The 26329-nt window shown below is 45.7% G+C and overlaps 1 protein-coding gene across 1 annotated transcript; it reads left to right on the top strand.

Moving 5' to 3' along the window:
* Nucleotides 1-6: 6 nt before the first annotated feature.
* TNN (tenascin N) lies at nucleotides 7-23007 on the top strand (the record flags this gene model as incomplete). The annotated part of the gene is given in 21 exon segments (XM_056356212.1): nucleotides 7-475; nucleotides 1248-1625; nucleotides 5125-5388; nucleotides 6254-6439; nucleotides 6967-7067; nucleotides 9117-9195; nucleotides 9198-9357; nucleotides 12172-12210; nucleotides 12212-12435; nucleotides 13435-13524; nucleotides 13527-13631; nucleotides 13634-13690; nucleotides 15072-15335; nucleotides 17816-17946; nucleotides 18469-18593; nucleotides 19442-19492; nucleotides 19494-19584; nucleotides 20155-20251; nucleotides 20950-21117; nucleotides 21807-21970; nucleotides 22574-23007. Coding segments are annotated over 21 exon segments (3438 nt in total), but the record flags the coding sequence as incomplete, so codon positions are not given.
* Nucleotides 23008-26329: the final 3322 nt, after the last annotated feature.

The raw sequence follows: 26329 nt of genomic DNA, 5'->3' as shown, positions 1-26329 counted from the left end.
ACCCCCTTCTTGAAAGCAGCTTTGCTGTTTGAGGGGTCACTGTTTCTTCTAAAAATCTGCCAAACGGATTTCCAGAACTGGCTTGCTTTGTTAATGGGGCTATTGCTGTGCTGCGCTCTTCAAACATCTGCTATTCAACATCCTGCATCTCACAACTGCACCAGTGATGGGCAAAGAATATCCTTCAGCCACTCCTACAAGACTGACCTGCCCACATCCTCCCAGATTAAGGTGGAAGCAGACCCATTACAGCATGAAGACAACAGTGGAGTGCAGCTAGATCCTGGGGAGGATGAGGAAGACAAAGACCAGAATATAATCTTTAGGCACAACATCCATGTGCACACACCCAAAGGGGATTGTGAAACTTTGACTCACATTAAAGATCTGTTTAGAAGGATGGAGAAGCTTGAGAAAGAAGTGGTAGAGCTGAGAGAAGTTTGCAGCCCTCAGAATTGCTGTGGGGGAAGCCAAGGTAAGTTACAAATGCAGTATCGGTTCTTAGATCCCAGATACAGCCTATTTACCTTAGAGATTTGGGGACTGGAATCCATTTCTCAATGTTATTGGGAGTTCTCTGTGAGTGAAATGCTTGAGCCCTACAGATGGGGTGGTGCTCTGGCTTCTGTCATATAAAGAACCAGTGCAGGGCAAATCTCCACAAGCATCTCTCGGAACTGGAAGGGAACAAGTTCCTGAGTTTCACATAGGTGGGAGGGTTCAGTGGAGGAATTTCTGGAGGACAGGAGGGTGCAAGATGAGGGAAGCACTTCTCATTGCTGCCTCTTCCTTTCTCCTTTTTGCCTCCAGAATTTTGCAATTGTTGAGAATTTGTCTTTTTATTTCCTTCTTGATAACTGACTAAAAAGAAGAGCAGAGTTTACGATGATGCTGTTTTGTGGTGGCCACTGGCTCTGCCTGTGATCAAAGTTTTATACTGTGTGGCCTCTAAGAAAAGATTTAATAAACTGATGTTTGGGGAATGGAGACAGGGAGAAGTGCTAATTCTTTGCTTACATAAAAAATACAGGTGGACTGGGGGAGATGGGCAAGGTGATGTCTTTGGTCTTTTTCAGCTCATACGTTCCAGCAATATTTATGCTTTTTCTTTAATGACCTTGAACACACCTTTGCACTACCTGTCTATTCTTATGTTCCTAATTTTTCTTGGTTTTTTTTTTTTTTCTCTTTTTCTTTCATCTGTGTGTCACACTTGCTGTTGTGCATCTTGGTGCTGCTCTGGCCAGGTGTCTCACACTGCAGCAGCCATGGGACTTTCCTCTACAAGACTTGCAGCTCTAAGTGTGCCGAGGGCTTGGAGGGCAGTGACTGCTCCCACCCCACCTGCCCCAGCCACTGCAGCGGCCATGGGCACTGCGACAGTGGGAACTGTATCTGTGATGAGCCTTACTTTGGTGAGGACTGCAGCTATCAGCTCGGTCCTGAGACCTGCAGCGGCAATGGGATCTGTGACACAGCCAAAGGGGTCTGCCAGTGCTACACGGAGTTCATTGGAGAGGACTGCAGTGAGAAACGATGTCCCAGGGATTGCAGTGGCAATGGGTTCTGTGACACAGGAGAATGCGACTGCCACGATGGCTTCTTTGGCCTTGAGTGCTCCCAGGGTGAGACGTGCCTGTGAGTTATTTCTTCCTTCATTCCTTCAATCCAACTTTTCTCTTCCTCCCATAAACATTTGATTAATCCTATAGGTAAGCCAAGCTTGGGGTTGCCATGTTCCTCTCAGAGTTCCTGCTGGGCTAGGGGTTGCTGACTGGTCCTTGTTTTCAAGAATAGCCTGGAAAACATTTCTGAATTGCAGAAAGGTAGTAAGGCATAAAAATGCAGTTAAAGTCAGTGCTAACACAAGCCTGTGTGCAGCAGTTGAAGGAGAGAGCGAACTGGCTACGGAGCCTATAATTAAAGAGGGAGCCAGAGTCTATTCCTTGACATACAAATGAGACAATGGAAGGTAAAATCATGTTTGCTGCAGAGTGTACTGCTTGCCAATAAGGTAGTTGATTTGATAAAATCTGTGAGACAAAGGATGTATAAATCCTTTCAATAACCACCCTTTGAAGTGAGGTCTTTGGGAAATTCTCCCTTATCCTGCTTTGTTACAATGCAGTAGGATTTGCCTGAGAAGACCTGACTGAGATGACCTTGGGGTGTGTGTCCAGCAGTTCCTGGTTAATTCTGAAAAAGCTATAATCTCCTTATAACCGCAGGTTGATACTCCAGGCTTCAGCATTCAGCCTTTTACCCTGGAGGCTGCCTTTCCTTCTCAGCACATCACTGCTTGGTCTAATCCAGGGGTCCTCAAACTTTTTAAACAGGGGGCCGGCGTGCGGATGAAGTGGCAGGCAGTCATCTGCGGCTGCTTGGTTTCCCCCCCCAACTCCCGGCGGGGGGTGGTTCTGTAAATATGGGGGGCTGGATTGAGGACCCTGGGGGGCTGTATCTGGCCTGCAGGCCATAGTTTGAGGACCCCTGGTCTAATCTTTCACAGCTTCTCCTGAAGGAGAAGTAGGTAACAGCCACCCCCTGTGCTCAGGTATTGCTCAGAAAAGGTTTGCAGTGACCTTACTCTCAGGTCTTTTCCGCTCCAGATCCTCCGTCGCCTCTCAGGCTTGATCTATCTGCTTAGAGAGTCATCTTTTAAATAAAAGATCATTAGCTCAAATTCTTCATCCAAACAAGATCTTTGCATCAAAACTTCACTCCTCCTATGCCTTCCACACTATATAGGGATGTTTCTCTGTGACTCCAGCTCCCTTCTCTCCTGTCAGTAGACTGGGATTTGCTGCTTGGGAGGCAGCAACTTTTACAGAGGTGGCAAGCAGAAGAGTTTCTTCCAGAGAACTATTGCTCAGCCAACCTCTCCCAAAGGGCTGGCTGAGTCCAGCTTTGGATCCTTACACAACACCCTCAGCTCTTTTACAGCCTGTGAAAGTGGCCTCTGCTCTCTCAGTGAGCAAGCACTACAGAGTTAATACACACAGCATGATCCATTTTGCTACTGTTTCTGAGCACATCTCCACTCCTACTTAAAAACTTCTGAGTCCAGAGGCAAATGGTTCCTTTCTCAGCATCTGTAGCCAAGCATTGCTCTCCCATAGATGTCAGATTGCCTTTTCTGTTCCACTTTGGGTTCTGTCTCTGCATCCTGGGAGATTTACACAGAGCACTGTATTTATTTATCATTATTTTCTTTTTTTTATGTGTCTCAGATCATGACATGACATATTTTGTTGTATATCGCCATAGTAACTGGAATGCCTGAACATCTAGAAGTTACTATCAAGCATGCAACAGTATAATTGAGGACTTACAATTCCTTCTGATGGAGAAATAGAGGACAAGGACATATTGAACAGCAAGTATTGGCCTGTGCTCTTTCTAAACTTTGTTTCCTGTCACTCCAAGAGTAGCACTGTGGGATATCTGAAGATGAATAAACCAGCAACTTAAAACAAGGTATCCACAAAAGCATTTTTTTGCTATCTCAGCAGTTTAACTGGGAAGTCTTTGTGCTGATGCTGTAATCAGGAAATTGGAAAAGAAAGAGGTACTCTTTGCTGTTCCCAGGGGAGCCAGGGTTCCCAACAAGCCCCCGTGTGAGCTCTCGGCCCAGCCCTGGATCTATGGATGTGCTGCTCATTCCCTGCTTGCTCCAGCCTCAGCCTGCTTCTGGAGGAGAAGCTGCTTAATGGATAGAGATGGATGGGAGCCAGCAGGATGCGAGATGGACTCTGGCATGGGCCGCAACCACCCGTCCTCCTAATTCACCTCCGCAATTAGTGCTGTGCCTGTGAGGAACCCTTTTGCTTCAGGCTAGGAGGTCCTCTGCTGCTGGAGAGCAAGAAGAGGAGGTTTTCAAGGGTTATCAAGTCCAGGTCCAGGCAGTGCCTCCTTCCCCTTCACAGCCCTGGCCCTGGCCCAGGTGTGTCTTTGTCAAGCCCTGAAGTGCTGGGGTTTGTCACATCGGCTGGAGGAGACGGCTCTGGTGCATCTTGGGGCAGAGCTGAAAAACATGTAAAATCCATTTCCCCTGGGCTAGAGTCACTGCCTTTGCAAGAACCCCTCATACATGTTCTGAAACACAAGTTGTCCTAGGCATTGTCCTAAATGGATGATATGCTTTCTTATGCTACACTTCTCCTCTTCAGAGAGGTAGATACAATCCTCTTCTGAACCACACCATACGTATTTGGGTACCTTGTTATTTTACTGCAAAGCTGGATTATTGAAATTCGGCTTCTATATCACAAGGAGAGGCAGGATCAACATTTTCCTATTTTGTACAAAGTTTTCATTAAAGGCAATGTCATGCACATATTGAGGGTGGAATTTGGTGAAAGCTGTGAATTACATGAGGGAATGAATGCTGCCTTTCAAGTGAGAAGAGTCTCATGGTGTTATGTGACCTGATGTTGCTGACACATGCCTTTTTACAGGCAATCGATATCTATTTTCTTCTGTTGGTTAGTACCTTGCTAATGAAATACAGCTTGTAGATGGTTTGATCAGTTTATGATGTGCTTACTTGTAACTAAAATCAGATAAACTACCTGACAGATGTTCGACATTGACCGCTTTCAAGGGCTGCTTCAAAACCTGATGAGCTGTCTGTCTTGTGGCAAAACAGTTAAGGCAGATTTGCCCAAATCTCCTCTGGGCACCAAGTGTAAGTTTCCATCAGGATAAAAGTTCAGTTTTCTATCTCTGCCATGGAGAAGCTGTGTTCCCCAGTTTTGGGGACCAGTTGACATTTTGAAATAACTCTGACAGTGATGTGAAAAGAAGGTTTTGGCTTGTCTTTCTCATGCTAGAGGTATTGGAAGGGACAGCTTTATGAGAGAGTTTTCCCCATGCTAGTGTTGCTTTAGAAGCTGGGAAGAGTTTTCCAGGGAGTTATTTTATTTTTTACTGACTGCACTATTCATGTGTATTTAATGATATGCTGTTAAGCAGAAAGAAGTGGACAAATCCAAGATTACTGCAGCCTGGGAATTCTAGTTCTGCATTCTCTCTGTATTCAAAATAGATTCGAAAAAATTTCTTGCTTGGCCATGTGGCAAGACGTCGTCCTCATTGTAATGTTTTCCTTTGTTTCTCTTCCAGTGCTCAGTCCTCAGAACCTGCAGCTGCTGAACTCTACAAAGAACTCTCTGGCTGTCAGCTGGGATCCAATGGCTGATGTGGAAAATTACCTCGTTACCTATCATCCCATAGGGTATGAGACATTGGTGAAATAAGTCCACATGCCCAAAGAGCAGCTCAGTTATGAGATTGTGGGTCTCCACCCCAGCACCACATACAATGTCACACTTTGTCATGTGAAGAAGGGGATTGACAGTGAGCCAAAGTATCTAGAAGCAAGTACAGGTAGGAGCAGGCAGTATTTTCTTCAGTCAGAAGCTGTAGATCTTTAAAGTTAATTTGAACAAGTAGAGTGAATTGTTTGGCTTTGCAGGTTGGTAACATCCTGTCTGAGTGCTGGAGTGTGCTTTCTCTTCCCGGCCTCAGTTGCAGATTCCTGTCAATGTTCTTTTCTGGGCAATCTATTCCCAGATATGTATCATTAGGGCTGAATATATTGCAAACTTCCTCTCTTTCCCTTTATCTTGTCCAAATCCTACTTGCATTGACACCCCTGAATTCCAGGGAATCCATAACGTTGTCTGCTGCAAGAAACAGGAATGGAAGCGTGCAAGATAAAGCCAGCATGTTATTAAGAATAATGCACTGTTTGACTGGATGCAAAAGGGACTTTAAAGTAGGCAGGTTGTCATTCCTAGGTACTAATTTGCCGAGCATATCTGCAGCAGCAAGTTTTCTTCATAGTTTCTTCCCAGGACTAAATGGGCCTGATGCTGCTGAGGTTAGGAGGTTGAGTGTGGAAAGACTGCATGTCTGAAGCAGTCCCTTGAGAACTGAAATGCCGTTTTGTTAGAAGGTGATATTATGCTGTCTGCCTGCACTTGGCAAGAGCAGTGAGAAGTTTGGTTATTTTGACATTTCTCTCGCTTCTAGCATAACAGGTGGGAGCTGAGAGCCAGAAAACTCTTGAGCTGGAGTGAAATAATGATTATGCTGTACTTGCTTAACTCTTCAGTTTGGCTGAGGAAAATGTCTGGGGTCTTAGAGCAGGTGACTGGGTAGGGAGGAGGACTGTTTAGCAACTTTGTATCTTATATTTACCTTTTTGTGCAGAGGCTGCTTCCTCATGGCCCTCTGCTATCCTTCCCAGTCCTGTCTGCACTTAATGCTGTCTGGATAACAGAGGAGATGGAACACTCCCTGGAAGTGGGGTGGGAGAACCCGCCAACAGATGTGGATTATTACAAGCTGAAGTTCAGATCCCTGGTGGAGATGGATGAGAAGCAAGTTATGGTGCCCAAAAGCAATGACCCTAAGAGTGGCTACAGTATGACTGGTGAGTACTTGTGGGTATTCCAAACTGGGCAGGGAGAAGTGGCAGGAGTGATTGACAGTCAGACCACAGTCCTGAGACGATTTTTCTTTTGTGTGTGGATGGCCAGTTTCAATTCACCTCGTGCCTGCTGTAGTCTAGGGTGAGATCTGCTGGGGTTCCCCCATCCTGTAATAATGGGTCTCCACAGGGATGAAGCCTTTCTACCCTGTGGATAGCAAGTTACAAGGAATAGTCATTCAGCTTTAATTCTGTCCTTGTTAGGGATAAAGAATATGCTTCTGTTTCCAAGCTGGTAACACTGATGTTATGGAAATCCCCACTTGCTATAGTTAATGTCAGCAATAAGGGTAAGCCTAGGCTAAAAGTGCTATCGAGGCATTCTCAAGACAAAAGGAAGTTAGATAGTAATTTTTCTTAAAGCTATTTTGTTTAGTCTATCCAGTTCTAGGTTTGTAGTAGAAAGGAACTTAAAGTTTAGATTTCTGTCTTCCCTAATTGTTGGTAATGCTCCCTTTTGCTCTTTGTAGGCTCGAAACCTGGCACAGAGTACAAGGTCACTGTCGTACCTGTGAAGGACAATACAGAGGGGAAACCATCCTCAGTGAGTGGTAGGACTGGTATGTGGAAAGTTTCTTTGATAGTGATGTTACTACAGAGTTCAGGGACAGATCTGTCAAGATGGCAGCACTAAAGGTGCACAGCTGGCTGCCTTCATGCATGACCTGCAGCCAGGTCTGCTTATATCTTGTTTGGGCTTGTCTACGTTGTATATTAAACACTAAACCTAGCCATAGCTGAGTCTTTTGCCTTGATTTTTAAACCTACAGTAACTTCTCCCTTAACTTGACTAATGACTCTAGCCAGACTCAGGGTAAAGCATAGTAAGCTGGCCTCTGTATGTAATAACAACCCTCAGACAAGCTCAGAGCTAGGTCCAACAGTAACTCAAAGTTTTCTGGTTCATGACTTCCCTAATGAGATTGTTGACAGAATGACCTTGCTTAAATCTAGCGCACACGATCTGTGATCTGGGTATGGCCCTTCCTCGTGGATCCTTGGGGCAGCTGCCGCCAACTGCCTCACGGCTATTTGCCACTGATATGTCTGGTCTCTGAGCCCAGGAACAGCAAGGAAGACAAGATGTTCTTCTTCCTTCTTGTATTGCCCGACTCCAACATTATTTTTCTGGTCACCAGACTGAACAGAATAGTTGGACTGAGGAGCATATTAGCACACTGTTGCCAGGCGTGCATTTCCACTGGGGGCTGTAGTCCCAGCCTGCTGTGTGATCTGGTATGCCTGCCCCATGGTGGTGAAGTTGTGCTTGTCCAGCGGACTGCACAGTGTCCCAGCCCTGGCATTTCTGTAGTAGCTTTAGTCTTCACCTCTTATATCTGAAGTGACTGAAAGGGCTTCAGCTCCTTGCTGGCCCTTAGAGGTTGAAGCTTTGGACTGCTTTATCCTGTAACAGAGCCCAAGTCAGACATAGTAATCTCCTGTATGAGGAGAGCACAGAAACATCTTTAAGCTGGCTTCTGCTCCAACTGTATGCTCAGCGCAGCTCAGAAGGCCTGGCAGGTTCTACTCTTACTTGACTGTTGTCTTTCCTGTAATGGAAGCCTAGCCATTCCAGACCTGACTGTTAAAACAGATCTGGAAACCCTGTTGGTTCATTGATGCTTCAAGGTCTTTTTTTTTTTTTTTTTTTTTTTTTTTATGAAAAAGGCAAAAAAAAAAAAGGCAGAATAATTTTGAGCTATTATATTGCAAAAGAGAGCTTGAAGAATTTTGAACTCTTGTTCTACCTATAAAATTCTGGGAACTCTGAAATACGTCTACCCAAAGGATAGGCATGCTGCATTCAAAGGCTGAAAAACCCCAAATCAGGCCTGACATTCCTGAGGTTGTCTTTTAAATTATTCCATTAAAATAAAATTGATTTGAAACAACAGAACCTACAACTCCATGCTGCCATTGAGGTTGCTCTTCTTCCCTGTGTAGATTCTGATTATTTGCAGCACCCTTGGCTTGTGTTTTCAAGCTGTTCTTCACAGACATGGGGCTGCAAAACTTCTTAAAAAGGAAAAAAAATCCACAATGAGTAATTCTGCTCATGTTCTTATGTAATGCCTGGAACTTAGGAGCTGTGACTAAGACGAATACCAGCTATTGCAAGAGTTACCACTAAACTTTGATTCATCACTTAAAATAGCAGAAGCCCTGGGGGAATCTGAGAGACAGGTCTGCAGGGTAGGCAGAAAGGGAAGAGCAACAAATGGCTGATACTGCAGGCAGAGAAAGGATGGGGCCTATGCTTGGTGCTGTGAGGAGGGCAAGCAAGAACGTAATGCTCAAGTCTGTACCCATGGAAGGTGAGGCAGGTAGCATGCAAGCTATTCCTGCAGAAAAAAAATTGGAAGTTTCCTCTAAGTGGTGGAACAGTCCTGCTTTCTAATGTTTTCATCTAAATGGTGGGAACAGTCCCCACTCTGACCATGCTGGTTGCCCACAGATGCCTTTCTTCTCAAGGGGCTGTAGGAGGGAACCTAGGTGATATGTTTTAGCTGGCCATAGCAGCAAGGCAAAAATGAAGGAAGTGGGCATGTGTCGTGGCAGGTTTAATTCAGCTGGAGTTTCCTAATCCTGTACTCTGAAATGTTCTCTCAGGACTTGATAGCCCAATGTGGCAACTGATCGGGTGACAGAAGATACAGCCGCTGTCTCATGGAATAAAGTTGAGGCTCCCATAGACAGGTATTGGTGAGATACACCTCAGCTGATGGGGACACCAAGGAAATAGAAGTGGGGAGTGAAAATGGCATGATCACCTTACTGAATCTGAAGCCAGGCATAGAGTATGTCACCCACATCTGGGCAGTGAAGGGGCCCCAGCAGAGCAAGAAGGCGAGTACCAGAGCTGACAGGTAAGCTGCAGCAGCAGAGGGAACTGAGTTTGACATTCAAACTCCTTAATCAGTTTTACTTGTTTTAGTAAAGCTTTTCCTGCTTTGCAGAGGTTTGAAGGCTCTTTGTTTTGAGCCCTGCTGTGGACAGGCCCTGTGGTAGGCAGCATTTACTACTGGTATAAAAAACAGTGAAACACAGCCAAAATGAAAGCCTTATAAGTGGAATGTGTCGTTTGTGCTTTTCTTTTAAAATGCCATAAACCACCTCCAAGCTTTTCTTTGGGTGGCTGTTGTGGCCTTTCCCAATAGAACGAGGCGGGTCATGCACATTTTGTACAAATAGTCATGAGTGTTTGTTAAAGAGGAAAACCAAAGTTATTTGGGTCATGGCATAAATTGAGAATCACTTGGGGAATCAAATCTCCCAAACAGGACATTTGGTTGCTGTCCCTTGGTGACAGGGAGTCTCCATTGGAAGGTGCTTGCATTTGCAGCTAGATTGGGAAACTCCTTGAACCAGTTTTGCTCAGTTCTTATAATCCAGCCAGTGATGGTCCAGTGTGGCTGTGTGTGTACAGGAGCAGCTTGTACTGGTCACTTAGAAACATTATATGTGTGCAATCTGGACTTCTACAGCAGAAATTACCTGGGGGAGTGTTTGGGATGCTCCAGTCAGGATGCTAACCAACACATTTAAGCATATAAATCAGACCAGACACAACAGGAGCTGCCTCGGAGGATTTGTAAGACTGCCTCAAGTTCCCACCCAGCAGGGATCAGTTAGGATCAGTTAAATGCTTAATTATGAAGCTTAGTCAATCACCTGCTTTCAAGTTGGTCCATTGTCTCAGGCTAGCCCATGTTCTCACTTGTACAGGTGACTGGCTAGGAAACTCTTGGACCACCCAGGTTGTGAAGGAGTTAAATACATTGCATATGGGTACAGGCACAGCCCATATCCAGCTGCAGTACTTTTATAACTGAAGAAAAAACTTGATTTTCATATCACACAAGAAAATCATTCACTTGATTTTTCTTGCCACAGGTGAGCATCTTACACTGCTAACTAGCCGAGTTGTGATTATTCAAATACATGTTCCCAGTGTGCACTGTTCTAGGGTGACACAAACAAACCTCAGCATCTTTCATTAAAATGAGAAGTAATGTGTTTTCATCTCACAAAAGAGGCAAGATTAGTACACACAGGTGGAAAAAGCACAACTTTTACCATAACTAATGTGTGGTAAATCATAGTGCAGCTAAGCTGGTGTGTGGTAAATGACAGTGTGGCTGTTAGATGGTTGTGCATTTGTGCTCTGGAGTTTAGAGCCTGCAGAAGACTAAGCCGGAATAAAATGCCGTTGCAATCATTTGGGATACATCTGCAAGTGCTTCATTGCTCCGACTGCTAAGATGTATTTAGCAGTTAGTGAAGAAAAACCAAAACCAATAAAAACAATGCTCTGTGTAAAGATCATGGACTGTTGGGCTGTCCTCGAAGGGCCATGTTCCCGCAGGCTGCATTGTGGTAGTGACTTAAGGCTCGTGAATTCTAGCATCATGTTTCCATCTGTGAAAAGGGCAGGGGAATGATTGTAATAATGGGAGGAGATTGAAAGCGGCTTTTTTTTCTAGTGGAGAATGTGAGAGTAGTCCTCACTCCTTCAAACCTTCTCTTAAAAAATTTGCCAGTGTAGCGTAGTGCCCAGATGGCTGACAGAAGACACAGTCACAATCTCCTGGGATAGGATCTGGCCTCTGGAAGACAGGTACTTGGTGATATACAATAAAACTGATGAGGACACAAAGGACATGGAGGTGGGGAAGGACAAGAGCATTGATGCTCTGACAGGACTGAAGCCAAGCAAAAAATATGCCACTGGCCTCTGGGCAGAGAGGGGAGCCCAGCAGACATCAGGGCTGTGACAGGTAGGATGTTTTGCTTTAGTATGAAATAACCTTGTTCCAGGAGAGCTGCATTTCAGACAGATTCTGAGGAGGTGATTTGGTCTTGGGGTTAATTTCCAGAGCAACCCAGGCAAGAGGCAGTGATCTTCAGAAGGCAGTTGGGCTTTCCTCTTTGCTGGTGCAGGGCTGGCTGTTCTTTTGTCTCCCCCCAACAGAAAGTCCTGCTGTTGCTGCTGTGAGGAGGAGACCTAGACCACAGCTGAAATACCTCAGAACTGAGCACCTTCCAGCTTTGTAGTTCAGGTCCATCCTTGATAAGAAATAAAGGATGACAGGTGGAAGACATTGGCAGGGCCCTTGAGGGGAAGGGTGTAAGTGTAGCTTCATTGGGACAATCTGCATTCTTCACTCCTAAGTGTTCCTGCAGAAGCCAGCGGCCTAGCTCACCTAGCACAGGAGCAGAGGGCTGGCTGCCTTCGCACTGACATGCAAGCATGTTTACCGATGTGTCAAGAGTGGCAGGGCTTGCAGGTGGTTAGCACCCACTTTTTATCTACTTGCACTGTATCCAACAGTACAAAATGATTTGGCTCTGCAAATGGTGATATTCAATGGGACTCGCTTAAGTGTCAGTTATTTACACTGCATGATCAAAACTCAGTTTATAGCTACAGATAAAACTTCTGTTAGATTTACCAGTTTGAGCTGGAGGAAAAAAAACAGGCAAGCTTTTGGACACACAAGCTCTTTTTCTTTGGGCATAGAATTCTTTCTCAAAATTCACCTGTTTTTCCAAATATATTTGATAGTCTTAATAAAACATACTACCTCTGCCTATAAAAACTTGTGTTGTCTGTGTCTTTAGACCACTGTGATTACCACAGCACTATACTGAAACTTCTAATAATTATGACTTCTGCTTACAGAAATCGACAGCCCAACTGAGCTGACAAGTGATGGAGGATGCAATTACTGTTTCCCGGAACAAAGTCCAGGCTTTAACAGACAGATACAGAGTGAGCTACACTGCAGCTAATGGGGACACAGAGGAGAGAGAGGTGGAGAAAGACAAGAATATCACTACCTTGGCAGGACTGAAGCCAGGCATGGAGTATGTCATTTGCATCTGGGCAGAAAAGGGAGAACAACAGAGCAAAAGGGTCAGCACTGAGGCTATAACAGGTAAGTGGGCAATATATTTTGTTAAGACTGTAAGTTACAGCCCAGCTTGCCCTTAACAACAGTGAGTACGTCCATCCCAAGACAGTTTCACAGCAGAGGGAGATTCAGGCTTAACAGATCAAGTCTTGAGGTTAGTGCGTCTTGCTGTGAAACCTTTTCAGCATCACCACAGGGAGATTCTGGTTACCTGTATGTACTACAAATGGGCTGTGTTGTGAATACTAATAGGGATTAAGGAAAATGAAGCCTTTGCAAAAGTGTCTCATGTATTTGTGTAGTCTTGTTTTAATTGGTTAATTTGTTTATCCTTCATCGTGGAATAAGGAAATGCTCAGTTCCTTTTTGCGGATGAAAATATTGAAATGCAGAGAAATTAACAGAATACAGGATGCCTTTTCTTGCAATAGGATGATTAATCCTGGTTCCTCAGTTGTTCTTATTAGGACTTTCCCCTGTGTTGCCAGTCCTAGTTAAGGAGGTATAAGGGATCTGCCCAGTGTGAGGGTTGCCAATTTATAACAACACTGTCAAGCTGAACGTCTGAATCCATTGCAAATGGTTGTAAGCATTTGCAAGACTCATGCCCTAGGTCATAGACTGGCTGAAGTAAATGTGTACCTGGGTCACTCTGATCTCTTAACAAAAGAGCTTTGGTTGGCATCTGACTTTCTGGAGAGATGACGTGTATGTGAGCTTTGGAGTCTTGTGGCCATGAGGAAACAAGGAAGTAACAATATCTTGCTTTGAAAAGGCTCTTTTCTGTCCAGGTAGGACTGGCTGTGTAGTTTCCTAGGAAAGCATGTGTAAGGATTAAAGACAGACCCCAGTCAAACCACCTCAGACCTTGACACCTCCCAGCTTTATGGTTCTAATTAATGTGTGATCAGAAATGGAACTTGAAAAAGGAAGACACTGGCAAGGCCCTTAAAGGGGGAAAGAGTGTCACAGTACAGCCTGATTATGACAGCCTGTGTTCTTCACTTTTAACTGTCTCTGCAGAAATCAACAGCCCAGATCACCTGGTGACTGACCAAGTGACAGAGGACACAGCCACCATCTCCTGGGACAGGGTCTAGGCTCTCCTAGATAGGTGAACTACACCTCTGTTGATTGTGACACAGAGGAGATGGAAGTGGGAAAGACCAAGACTACCACAAGTCTGACAGGACTAAAACCTGGCATTGAATATGTCATCTTCCCTGGGCAGAGGAGGGAGCCCAGCAGAGCAAGAGGATCAGCACTGAGGCAGTGACAGGTATTCTAGAGAATCCTTTTGCTTTTACATGACACCGTTGTGGAGGTGACCTCAACTTCTGTCCTGTTTTCTTCTGACCTATTATAGAGCATATACTAGACACTCGTTTGTCTTGAGGGGGCACCTTCAAGCTTCACATAGAGATAGTGCTAAGTGTAGAGAACTAATAGCTGCTCTGTTAGTTCAGAAACTATCAGCCCAGTATGAGCTTCACAGCTCTTGCTAAAGCACTGTGATCCTTCGCTTAGCAACTTTGCCTGCTCTTTTTGGTCTTCAGGTATGCTAAGGTTTGCAGTTGTGGCTTAGCTCTGCCCCACAGTATATGCTACTGCTGTTGAACCGTCCTAAGTTTAGGCAGGATTCAACTAGTTTCACTTATAAGAATAGTATTTATCAATGAATCAAGACTTTGAAGGAAACATGCTTATCCTAATCGTCTTCTCCCAAAACATGAAAGGCTAGCAAATGGTTTGAGCCTGGATTAGGTCTTTCTTAACTGTCAGTAATTCCCTTTGTATAATCAAGACTTTTGCTTGCAAAAGTTGACTGCTTAGCTAGGCTGAAGACTGACTGTTCGGCAGAGGACACTGCTAGCCTTTCCTGGGAATGAGGGGGAGACAGGGCAGGACACAGGTCTTGCTGTCCTGGTTAGCTTGAAGCCAATTGTGGTGTGTGTCATCTGTATCTGGGCAGGGAAAGGAAGCAAGCAGAGCAAGAGGGCAGGCACACTCTGAGTGGCCTCTGGAAATCTTGGAGTACGATGGTTGCAGCTATGGAAGGAGGAATGTAGTTTCACGTGGTGAATTAGCTATGATTATGTTCTCCCTTGGCCACTTCTTTTACCGAGGTCTTCCTTCCTCAGTTGTAATGTAGAGAAGTGTTATACCTTGCTGGCACCTCACATCTCAAAAAGAGGTATTTGTGGGAGAGGCTGATAAAGGGGAGCAGGGTGTTGGTGCTGCCTCAGTCTCTCACATCTTTTTCTTTGCCTCCCTGTATCTGTGTCAGCCAGGACTCCTGAATAATGGTCTAATGGATCTTGCTTAAGGTTCATAAGAATTTAGGTTTGACATAGCCTCAGATTTCAGTTGGACCTTCTGCACAATCATTCTTCCCTGTATCTCTGCTTGATGATACTTAGGAGGCCTCTGTCTGAATATGGCCATGTCTCAGTGCCTTACTTTGTCTTACTCCAGTTCTGCATTGTCAATAGCAAGTGTGGTGATCAGCTACTGAGATCCAGTAAAGCTACAGATGGGTTAGTCCATGTCATCCTTTCCTTCCTGAGGGTAGGGTCATGGGGCTTTAGAAAACAAAAGCTTTAAAGGGAGCATGTGTCTTTTAATTACCCGCCTTTTCTACTCTGCACTTTATTTCTTAGAAATGGACAGTCCCAAGAATCTGATTAGTGACGTCGTGACAGAGGACTCGGCCACCATCTCCTGGGACAACGTCCAAGCTCCCATAGACAGGTATATGGTAAGCTACGCTTCTGCTGATGGGGACACCTATGAAATAGAAGTGAGGAAGGACAGAAGCACTACCACCTTGGCAGGACTGAAATCAGGCATGAAGTTCCCTATCCATCTCTGGGCAGAGCTGGGAAGCAAGCAGAGCAAGAGGGCAAGCCCTGACACACTGACAGGTAACTGTGGGCAGAAGTGAAAGGAAACAGGGTAGAAGGGACCCTACTCTCTTATTATTCTGTGTTTCGTGATCTCCCTTTGCATTACTGGGTGATGAAGATGCACAGTGGTAAACCCATTCTGGAGATAAATGTGTAAGTATAGGCTACTATAACAGACTGCTGCTATAGATGATTATAGAAAAAGCAGATGTCGTCATACAAGAGTGATGACAGCTGATGGTACCCAGCTTATTTCAGTAGTCCTTAATCAAAAGCATGTAGTGCTTCATGTGCTGCTATCAAGCCTAACAATAACAGAGGTTTAACAACCAAAGTTAAACCATTTTAGAATCGCGCACAGTTAAAAAGAATGGCCTGCCCTTTGACTACTAACCTTAGACTGGTCCTTGGAGACTGCCAAACAGGCTTAAATCTGTCCTGTTCAGTCAGCCATAAGGATTATGGTGTACTGGGAACATGTCAGGGTCATTCCAGATCCATTGCCTTTGCTAATGTACTTTTTCTTAGTTTATGAATCAAGCTGGTGCGAGTCTCTTGAGGCCAAGAGACTGAACCTATCTGGAACTAGAAATGCAAGCAGAGTTTCTGCGAACTGAAATGTTATGGTGGGGTTTCTTAACTGGAATGAAAATGGAGACACTCAAGTGAAATGAAATTTCTGGGAGAGGGAATGCTTTAAGCATTGGTGTAGGTATTTTTGAAATACCTGCACTAAAAACCCTCATGTATTCTTTTTTTTCTTTTTTTTTTCTTTCATCTTTTTTTTTGTGTGTGTGTGTTATATTTCCAAAAGTAATGACACCTCTGCTAAAATAATACAGGTACGGAGGGGGAAAAAAATCCTCCAAACAACATTTTCTTACACAAGGTGAATGCTGATTATTCCCTAGCGTTAAACCCGGCTGCAGCAGCGCCCATGGAAACTGCGGGCCGGCCTGCAAGAGCAGCGCTGTGTAAGGCCGCCCTTCCCACCCCTTGCTTCTCGTCGTGGATTTGGTACCTTTTAGCTCCCTCTTCTGTCCAGCGGGGGCTACACACGTAGTGAGCTACTCCGAGGTGTCTGGGTCGTTTTACTTTAGCCATTGTGTAGTGGTCTCCCAAATGAAGCATAAGTTCATTAGATATTGAACTAATGCTTAAATCATTAGCCTATGGCCTTCAGTTATAATGCATAGCCAGTGTTTTAGACACGGTGCTGTGTGGATCTTGGTGTCACTGTCCCTGTTGTTCTTGTATTTGATTTCTTCTTCTCTGCCTTGTGGTTTGTTTTTTGTTTTTTTTTAAGCGGTAACTCGATGCTTGAGGAGTGCAGCATTTCCTGGGAGAAGGCGTGCTGCTCCACTCATTTATCTAAGACAGACGTTGCTTGTCCTTGTTCTTTCGCTGTGGCTTTTAACAACTGTAGAATTTCACTGATGTGTTATGATTGTTGTTACGCTTATCCTTGTAGCACTCTTCAAGGTCTGGGAAATGTTGTGGCCTGGTTTATATGGAGAAGAACTGAATCAATGGACAATGACATGTCCATAGTCTCCCAGGGAGGTTTGTGGAAGAGCAGGGAATTTAGATGAATTATTTAGTTACCGTTTGCTATAAACTCAGGTGTACTTCAGGGTTGGAGCACTCTTCGCTGAAGGCCAGCACTGCCCACCAAGAACATTCTCTCTAAAACCTGGAAAGCCAGACAAATCATACTCTTTACATTGTTTTCCTTAACACGTTCCCAAAATATATAGAATATAGCAAGCACTGGATGAAAATTAGGGAGAGGCTGCTTCTATTGTTATTATTTCCAACTGAACTTTAGAAATAGTTTTTATCCTAAGGGAAGAACTGCAGCCCTGTTGTGGGTATTTCATAAGATACTTTTTGACAACTGCTGTGATCTGGCATTGCATAAAAATAATCCTGTTTGGGCAGTCTGACTGCACAGGAGAAGTCTGGCTAAGCCCTTGATGTCAGTGAGGGAGCTGGTGTCCCATATACAGCACAGACCAAACTGTAAAGCTGTGGGTTTCCTTGTATTCCTGCACTTGCTAAAGAAGGCTGAAGCATGACAACAATGAAACCCGTGAAGTCATTCTTTATCTGCAGTAGGGCGACAAGGTGTAGGGGCTCTCAGCAGGGCACACTAGGACCATGCCCCAGGATTGAGGCATAGAGCTCAAACCTGACCTGTCTGTGAATGCTCCTCAGAGATGAGCCTGATGGAAACTTCTCAAACAGGCATATCAGGAGCTCCTGGGTCCTGTACAGTTGAGCCAATTGCAGGGCTCACAAAGCATCCCAGACCAGATCCATAGCAGGCCTTGCCATGTTTGGTCCAGGCTCCTGCTGCTTTCTGGCTATGAAGGTCACTGGGTGACTTCTGTACTTCCCCATTGACAGGATCAGGTTTTGAAATCTCAGCCCAAGCCCTGCACTGCCGTTGCCGTCTTTCATTGATGCAATGGGACTTGAATTTTATTTTTCAATAGAGATTCATCCTCCCAAGAACCTCCATGTATCAGTTGTGACTCATTCTACTGGTGTGGTTACCTGGACTCCTCCTGCAGCACAGATTGATGGCTACGCTCTGACCTTCCAGGGTCAAGACAGCACAAGTAAGGTACAGTGAATTCTTCAGTCTTGCAGACCCCACCGAAATCACCCCGTGATTATGGGCTCTGCCAGTTGGGTCTTGTGGGTATATGGACCACAAGAAAACAATTTTGAGGGCGAATCTATGCTATCCACAGCCCAGGGAGGGAGAGCTTAAGGAAGGAAATGTGTTACTGTCAGGAGTAGAAGCTGTGGAGGGACTTTGACAGTGGAATGCCTCTTCCCAACAGATCTCTGGGTGCAAAGAACATTTGCTGCTTCACTTCACTTTTCTAACTTATTAGCTGGAAGGGCAGCACTCACCAGGGACAGGGTATCCTCAGTGTCCCAACAGTGTTTCCTGAGACCTTGCCCGGAACTTTCCTTCTGAGGAGATGGCCTGACTGCATGTTTCACGGATATACAGTGAATGTGCCTGTCTGAACCCTACGAGAAGAGCCTGTAAATGCATATGTAGTATGAGGCACTGTTTGGAAAAGCTAAATGCCGTTCAGAGTTGGGTTGACCTTTGATCTGTTTTATTTGGCAGGAAGTACAGCTGAGTCCTGGCAAACAACCGTTTGTGCTAGAAGGACTGGAATAAGGAGTGAGGCATGCCATCTTTTTGATGGCCTATAAGGGAGATCACCAGAGCAGAACAGACAGTACCTTCTCAGCAGGTAGGAACTGGCCTTAGGTGTTGCACTTTTCCCTGTGCTCTGCAGTTGTTGTGCTTTATGGTGGAGGTCAGCCATGGAGTTCATGTTGTACAGATGCACTGAGGAACTATGTGATCATAAGCGAACCATCCAGCAAATCAATGATGTGTCTCCTGGCTGGGTGTCTAGTCTAAGCCACGCCATCTGGAGGCTTGGAAACACAATGGGATGGCGTGAATGAAGATTGCCCATGCTGGTCAGTGCTGCTGGCAAACCTCACTAGCCAAGCACAGGACAAAGCCTGCTGGTGAGCTGCCAGTGGGCAGGAGAGATGATGACATGCTAGAGATCTTTCTGCACCATCCAGTAATGGTAGGGCACAGATCTTTAAGTACTTTCGTGGCATTGGGTAGCTGCCGAGGTTGTTTTCGAAGGTCAGGAAATGAGGAAATGCACACTAGAATGGCAGCAAATCAAACAAAACCTCATGCCAGCTTGCTGTGGGAGCCTCTTTTACTGTGCTAGTGCCCACAGGGGTTGTCCATTGTGGGCAAATTGTGAAATGCAGAGAAACTGAAGTCCCTGTTTGCTGACACTCCCACCTTCACAAACAAGGGCTCCTTCTCCTGTATTTCCTGTGGCCCCTGGGGACCCCATCCATGTGCCAGCTCCCAGGTGGCGGGAAAGGCTGCCAGCAGCAACCTGCTGATGCAGCTGGGCACTGTGTGAGTGTACAGTGGGAGCTGCTGCGTTCTTTACATCTCTTCCAGTCCTGTTGTCCTTAGGAGATTCCTAAGGGTGTGAAATGCCTCCTCCAGCTCTATGGCCTGCTTTGCTGGTGTGAAGTTTTGCCCTCCCTGTTCTCACTGTTACCTTCCTCTACCCGTATCCAGCAGGCTGCAGTCAGAGACAGCAGAAGTGCCTCCAGCAGCACGTACACCATTTACCTGAATGGGCATGGCAGCAGGCTGATGCAGGTGTACTGTGACGATGGAGGTAGATGGATAGTCAGTGATTCTCTGCACCTCTTCGGTTTTTTTTGCCCACATAATCAAGTGGACTTGGTACTGATGTTAGCTGAGGCTCCTTTTGTTCTACTGTGCTACTATGTTTCAGCTCTTTCTTGATGGAGTGACATGTTTTAGGAAGGGTGGTGGATGCTGATCTCAGGCTGTTGGTAGGAATGATGTGGGAAGCTAAATGACTCAAAGGCTTTTTCATTGTTTGGTTGTGGATGCTAAGTCCCTCTGATTTTGGTGAAGTTTAGAAACCCAAATGTCTGGTGTATCTTGTCTCTAAGTCTCTTTTGTCTAAACTTTTAGATCACATTCAGGCATTTGTAGAAAGTAAACTGTAAAATTTACACAACTAAATATTCACCCCAGCGCTTCTGTGCAGTCAGAAAATGGAAATGGATTCCTGTGCATACCCTGCGCAGGTGCAGTGTACCATCGGGTAGAGCTGTCTGTTCCTGAATGTGTCACCTTTTCATCTGCGTCTGAATCAGGATGAGTATTTCTGATCTCTGTCTTCTTTGTATCTCCTCAACCTGTCATGAACTCACACTTACTTTGCAGGTGTTTCAGAGGCAGAGCAGTGGCCGGGTGGATTTCTACAAACGCTGGGAAAATTATGTGGAAGGCTTTGGAGATCACACTGGGGTATTTTGGCTTGGTACGGTACACGGGTGTGACTAGTGAAGAGCTGAAGATTAGCTTTGTAGAAGCACTTAAATGCTGAGCTATCCACTTCCCGCCCCCCCCAAGCCTGCAGTCTTGAACTGTCAGCTTTTGTGTCTTCCTTAGAAATGCTAATGAAGTATTGAGGGATCTCTAAAGGCCCACTAAGTATTTCTATTGACATCTTTGGGCTTTGGAGAAGTCCCAGAGCAAGCCAAATTCTGGAAAGGTTTATTTCAGGCTCGGGTGTTCCTAGGAGAGGGGAAATAAGGAAATTGCATTTGTGAAAATGCTAAGACCAGCATACTACAAAAAACTTGGTGTACTTGGTCATTTTTTGTCTGTCCTGTTAGTGAACTCTCTGTGGATCAGAAAATCCAGCACTAAATAGGTCAAGGTCTTTGGCGCAAGGGTCTTTAAATGTTCTGGGAAAAATAATGTTGCACTACAGCCAGTCTTGTGTTGGTTTAGGCTGTTTGATTTTTTCTGATACTGCTGCCTCTTGCCAGAAAATGAGATAAGACAGCATAAACTTGGCAAAATGTCATGACAGCATCAAGCAGGGAAGGAGGGAGGCAGGAAATAGCCGATTTAACCAAAATGGCTACAGGGTAAGAGTCTAGGACTGCAAAGGTTAACAAGCTTTTCCCTTTACAGAGGTTTTTTTGTTGGGTTTTTTTTTTTTCCTTCTAGGTCTTGACAAGCTGCACAATCTCACAAGCAGCAGCTCCATCCGCTATGAGCTCCGGGTGGATTTGCAGACAGCTAGTGAATCTGTCTGTGCTGTCTATGACTTCTTCCAGGTTGCCTGGAGCAGGGACAGATAGAGGCTGTCAGCGGGGAATTACAGAGGCAATGCCGGTGAGGAGTGCCTTGTAGTTGTGCTGTCTCTGCTTGGCACAGGGCAGTGAATCTGGGACCTCTGTATTTGTTTTTCCAGTAGTGTGGGAGCTCGTTAGGTCAGGTTAGAGCAGATGTGGTACCCTTTGAGGAGAGAAGCCTGGAAGTCCTAGGAAGACGGAGGAGAGTGTGCCCACAGGCCCGTCTCCTCAGAAGATAGGAGAAACAGTTGCTTTTCCATGGGGAAGAGAGGGTGCTCTAACCCAGTGAAACGCCAGCTGAGAAGGCAGAACGGGAAGCATTTCCATGAGGTAACCTATGCTGACTCGGGAGCAACTTCTGGGGCTTCCCAGGTGAGAAGTGCAAAGAAAGTGGCTTTTGTTCCAGATGGGAGTTTGCCCAGCAGCAGTAGCCATCTTGGTGCTGGCTTCTGCCACTGGTAGGTCCTTACCATTGCCATTGTGTCCTTGGTCTTCCACTTAATGCTTTAATATTCTCTTGCCATAAGGTTTAGTTCTTCAGCTGGGAGGATCCGGCCCTAGGATATGCCCTCTAATAGCAGCCCTCTAGAAAGTATTGTCCAGATCTATGCTGTGCTGTTGCTTTTCCCTTGACAGGCTTGCTGTGTTCTGCCTGAAGGGTGTATAAGCCCTTAGGCTGAGCAACTGCAGTGTCTTACTCCTATTCATGTCTTTCATCCCTTCCCTTAGGCGATGCAATGACCTACCACAATGGCTGGATGTTCACTGTGTGGGACAGAGACAGTGATGTGGCTCTCAGCAGCTGTGCTCTGACACACCGTGCTGTGTTGTGGTACAAGAACTGCCACTTGGCCAACCTGAATAGGAAATATGGAGAGAACAAGCACAGTGAGGTGAGCAGCAGAGCTCTGTGTGGTGGTTAACTCTTTTCCCTAGCCCTGAGAAAACACATGCGTGGGATGTCCCTCCTTGGAGCAGGAGAGATTGCCCAGGCTATCCTAAGTAACTTCATTTGAAGGGAAAATAATCCATAAAGAAACTTCCAGCTCTTATTCTGTCCTCCCTGGATCCAGAGGATTTGAGCGCATAGCTCCCTTATTCTTGTGGGCAGAGATACTTGATGTTGAGCTGCCTTGATTTCTGAGGGGAGCACATAAAAGAACAGTCACTAGGAGACACAGTGGGATGCTGGCTCACTGTCTCATGTAGCCTGTGCCTTGGCTTTCAGTGCGTGCTTTGGTGTGCATCTCATTGTACAGGCTTATTTTTTGATTTGAAGATGACTCAGTCCTGTTGTGTTCCAAACTGGATAGAGATTTGATTTATATTAGGAGTGTTTGGAAGACTGGTTATAATTACAGTCAAAATCTGGTAAACAATAGCGTCTCTGTTTATTGGAGAGTTAAATGGTATTAGAGGGGGGACAGTAGTGGTAGACTCTTAACACCTGGTCTGGGTGCTTTAGTAATAGAAATTCCATGGGTTTTTTTTCCCAGGGCATGAACCGGGAGCCATGGAAAGGCCATGAATTCTCCATCCTTTTTACTGAGATGAAGATCCATCCTCAGTCTTCCAGTAATAAGCCAACCATGGGGAGGAAGAAGAGGTCCGTATCGGGGAAGAGGAACAAGATCAGGGCTGAACTCTGTGAAGGACAGTACCCAAAGATTCAGTATTTCTTAGCAAGTTAGATTCAGACAGCTTTCTCCAATACATTGGACACAATCGCTGACCAGCATGCCCCCAGAGATTGCATCTGCAGCCTAGCCTGCTTCCAGCCTTTGGAGCTCTTGGTGGATGGTCTGTTAGAGACTGGGAGAGGGCTTGTGGGGAGCATCCCTGTAGCTCCCCTGACTGGCTAAACACAAAGACCTGCTCGATCCAATGTATGCACCTTCTATGAACTTTACATAAAACAAGCTTTAACACATGTTGTTCTTTCTTAAACCCCAGGCTGCTGACTCCCCTTAATTCTGTCCTTCTCTCAGGTGCCATCTGCTTCAGACTTCAAAAAAATTAAATTCGAACCCACTAAAAAATAACATCCCCCTAATTTACATCAGAGAGCCCTTTCCTGAGATTGTCCCCTCTCCCTGCCTTGGTCTGTGGGTGGTCCTCTTTTCCTTTTTGCCTCATCATTTGGGGCACATTCCCTACTCTTCCTGCAGTCAAAGAGCTGAGTTTTGGGAAATGTCAGGCTGCTGGCAAGGCTCGTTAACCCAAGTGAGGTCTGTAGTCTGGGTTCCTCAACCTCCAGTATCATCTAATCTCCAGGTTAAAATCCTGCTTTCTATTTTGCTTGTGTCTTCTTGTCTCCCAGCCCAAAGAAAAGCCTGAGAAGACATGCAGTAAATTAATGTTTACACTCCTGGGCAAGGCCCAGAAGAGGGTGAGTGCAAGGGCTATACTCCTCCAATCCTCTGCTTACCATTCCAAACCTGCCTCTGCATACTGCTTGCCTGAGAAGGCGCTTACAGACCATGAAAAAAATTCTCCATGCAACTGTCCCATCTGCCACCTTCTGTTTTTTCATTAGCAGTGCGGTAGCTACTGATGCTGAAATGATAATACTTGTCATCTGCCTCTAAAATGAGTATCTCTGAGTTAAACAAATCGTGCGTGCTCTCCCTAGCATGGTTTCACATTTGGCTACTTTTTTTCCTCACAGCCATAAAGGTGAGTTTTATTTTCTTTCCTTGAGCAGATATTAAAATTCTGGACCATCAGCTACAGCCAGGGAAAAGAAGTATGAGCTCACCAACAGATGCTTGCTCAAAGGCTTCCTTGTCTGAGCAGATTGGAGCATGGTTGTCCTATGTCTTAATGGCCTTTTCTATCCCAGTGCTAAACTGAGTAATACATTTTAAAGAATCCTTCCTGGATTTGGGGGGAAGTAATGAAATAGAAAATAAAGGAGCTCATAAAATTTTTCTGTCTGCTTTGGGTGGCAGAACTCTTTTTCTTCCCATTTAAACTAAGCCTTCCTTACGGAGATGGAGCAATACTCAGGCCCAGACTAGGTCTTCAGAGTCTGCTCTAAAACAGGGATGGGGGCTATGTGATCTCTTAAATGACTTAATACTGCAAAGCAATTAATTGGTCTGTGGTTGCTAGGACCTGGCTGAGGACAGCTAGCTAGAGGATTGATTCTCAAAGCTGAGTACTATCAGGAGTGTGCCTCTTGTGTGCGTGGGCAGACAGAGACTCATCTGAGCCGTGTTAGGATATCCAGGCCCTGGTTTGGGGGAAGGAGGAGACTAACAGAGGGAGGAAAGGAAAATAGCAGAGGTTCTGTGCTAAGAGCTTGAGAGAAAAACACAGGAAAATGATGAGGGTTCTTTACTGTGGTGAAGTGATTTCTTCCTGTCGCCTGTCTGTAGGCAAGAACAGGTTTTGCTGTGTTGTTCAGTTAAAGGGCACAGTGTAGACATGATCTCCTTCTGAAGCTGAATCTTACATGAGAGCAAGGAATATTCTCTTAAGAGGTATGAGCTTTGTATTTCAGAGATAAAGGTAAATAAGACACCTTATTTGCAGTTTCTCAGGAGAGTTTACTTACCCCTTCTAATTATGGGTCCCTCTTTCACCAGGAAGGGCAGTCAAAGTGGAGGCAGCTTGAAAACCGTTGCAGGAAGTCAGTGTTCCCAAACAGCCACAGGATGGCATCATCTCTTCGTGCTAGTGCAGGAGAAACTGCCCTGCGTCCAGCTGGCCTCTGTGGAGAGACCTTTTTGGGGTTAACGGGAGTCAGTGCTACAGCTTCAGAAGCTGGGACTGCTCAGCTAAAGCAGTTCGTTTGCTTTAAGGACTTGGCCGTTCTGGTTTCAAGGTTCAGGCTGGTTCGGGTAGTCCTGTAAAAAATGTCAGAGCCTCTTACTACCTTGTTTTGCTGCAATACTCAGCCCTGTAATGGTGATGCTGTAGGGCCAAAACATATTCTGAAAACCTCTGCCTTGCCTTGAGGTCACCTGAATTTTATATACTGGTCTGCAACACGCCCAGGGGCAGAATTAGAATCCAAGAAGGATCCTCTTTGCCTTGACATCACTGTGTAGATGGGGACTGTCCTGTTGCTGGGTCCCACCAGCAAGGACCCATCTGGTGTGACACATCTGGGGTGCAGTGTGGCCAGTGCTGCTGTAGGGGGACCTCAGTGAAATGCTGCTGCGGGTGGAGAGGTGGTGGATTCTTCACTCAGTTCCCCAGCATTTACCCAGGACGAGGAGGGAGAAGGCCTGCCTCTTCCCAAAGATAATGTCCTCTGAACGGTGTAATTTGGAGAGAAGATAGAAGTGTCTTATTACACTGGGCACTGGCTTGCAAAGCAGCAGTGCTACTTCTGGTCACGGCTCTGAGCTTTGTTGGCTGAGTAAATAGAGGGGAAGAGTCAGTGAAGATCCAAATTTTCCCTCCTAGTGGGGTTTCATGGACTGTGGGGGCAATTTTTGCATCCCCTCAATCCCTGGACTGCGCCAAGATGCTCAGCTTCACCCCAACCCCTGCTTGTTTCTAACCTAGGACCCAGGAACTTCCCCTTCCCTCTGCAGCCCGTGGTACCCCTGAACGCCTGGCCCTGAATACAATGTGCAGGGCTGCTGTCTGCAGAGAAGCAAGGTGGGCACACTGCTCGTTCCTTCCCCCCAAAAGTGTGTGTCTGCCATTTCTAGCTGCTCGCTGCTGTGGTCCTGCATGCCTCATACCACCAGCCTCTTCCAGAGCCTCAGCTCTGTAGGCAAGGTGCAGCCTGGTGCATCACCCAGGTGAGAAGCAGGTTTTTATTTTTTGCCGTTGTGGAGGGAGACCTCAGTGGTGCATGACTTGGAAAGCTCTGCCCAGTAGTGGTGTGTGCCTGGTCTTACGACTTACCCAATGCAGGCAGCTGCGAGAAGCTGCAGACACCGTGAAATACTTGTCTGATCAAAACCAACTGGGGTTAACTAGTCTGTGCTGTTGACCCTCTGCAAGTTAAAATAACTCCTCTGCAGCCCACCTCCTGCAGTGCACAAACACAGCTTTTCTTCTTCCTGCTACTTTTTGCCCTTGGGTAGAGGAGCTTGGCTGAGTTCGTTAACAAGGCAAGACCATTAAATTTTATTAAACTAAGCTGTTTCTTTAAGAAAATGTCTCTGAGCTGCACAGCTGGCTGCAGGCAGACTGCACAGCCTCTGCCCGCCGAGCTCTCCCTGTGTCTTATCTAGGGCCAGGATGCAGATACAAGAAAGATTTCCCCAGGAAAATAAACACACGACTGA

The sequence above is a fragment of the Falco biarmicus genome, chromosome 11 (genome assembly GCF_023638135.1).
Source record: "Falco biarmicus isolate bFalBia1 chromosome 11, bFalBia1.pri, whole genome shotgun sequence".
Lineage (NCBI taxonomy): Eukaryota > Metazoa > Chordata > Aves > Falconiformes > Falconidae > Falco > Falco biarmicus.
This window is presented reverse-complemented; position numbering and strand designations above follow the sequence as displayed.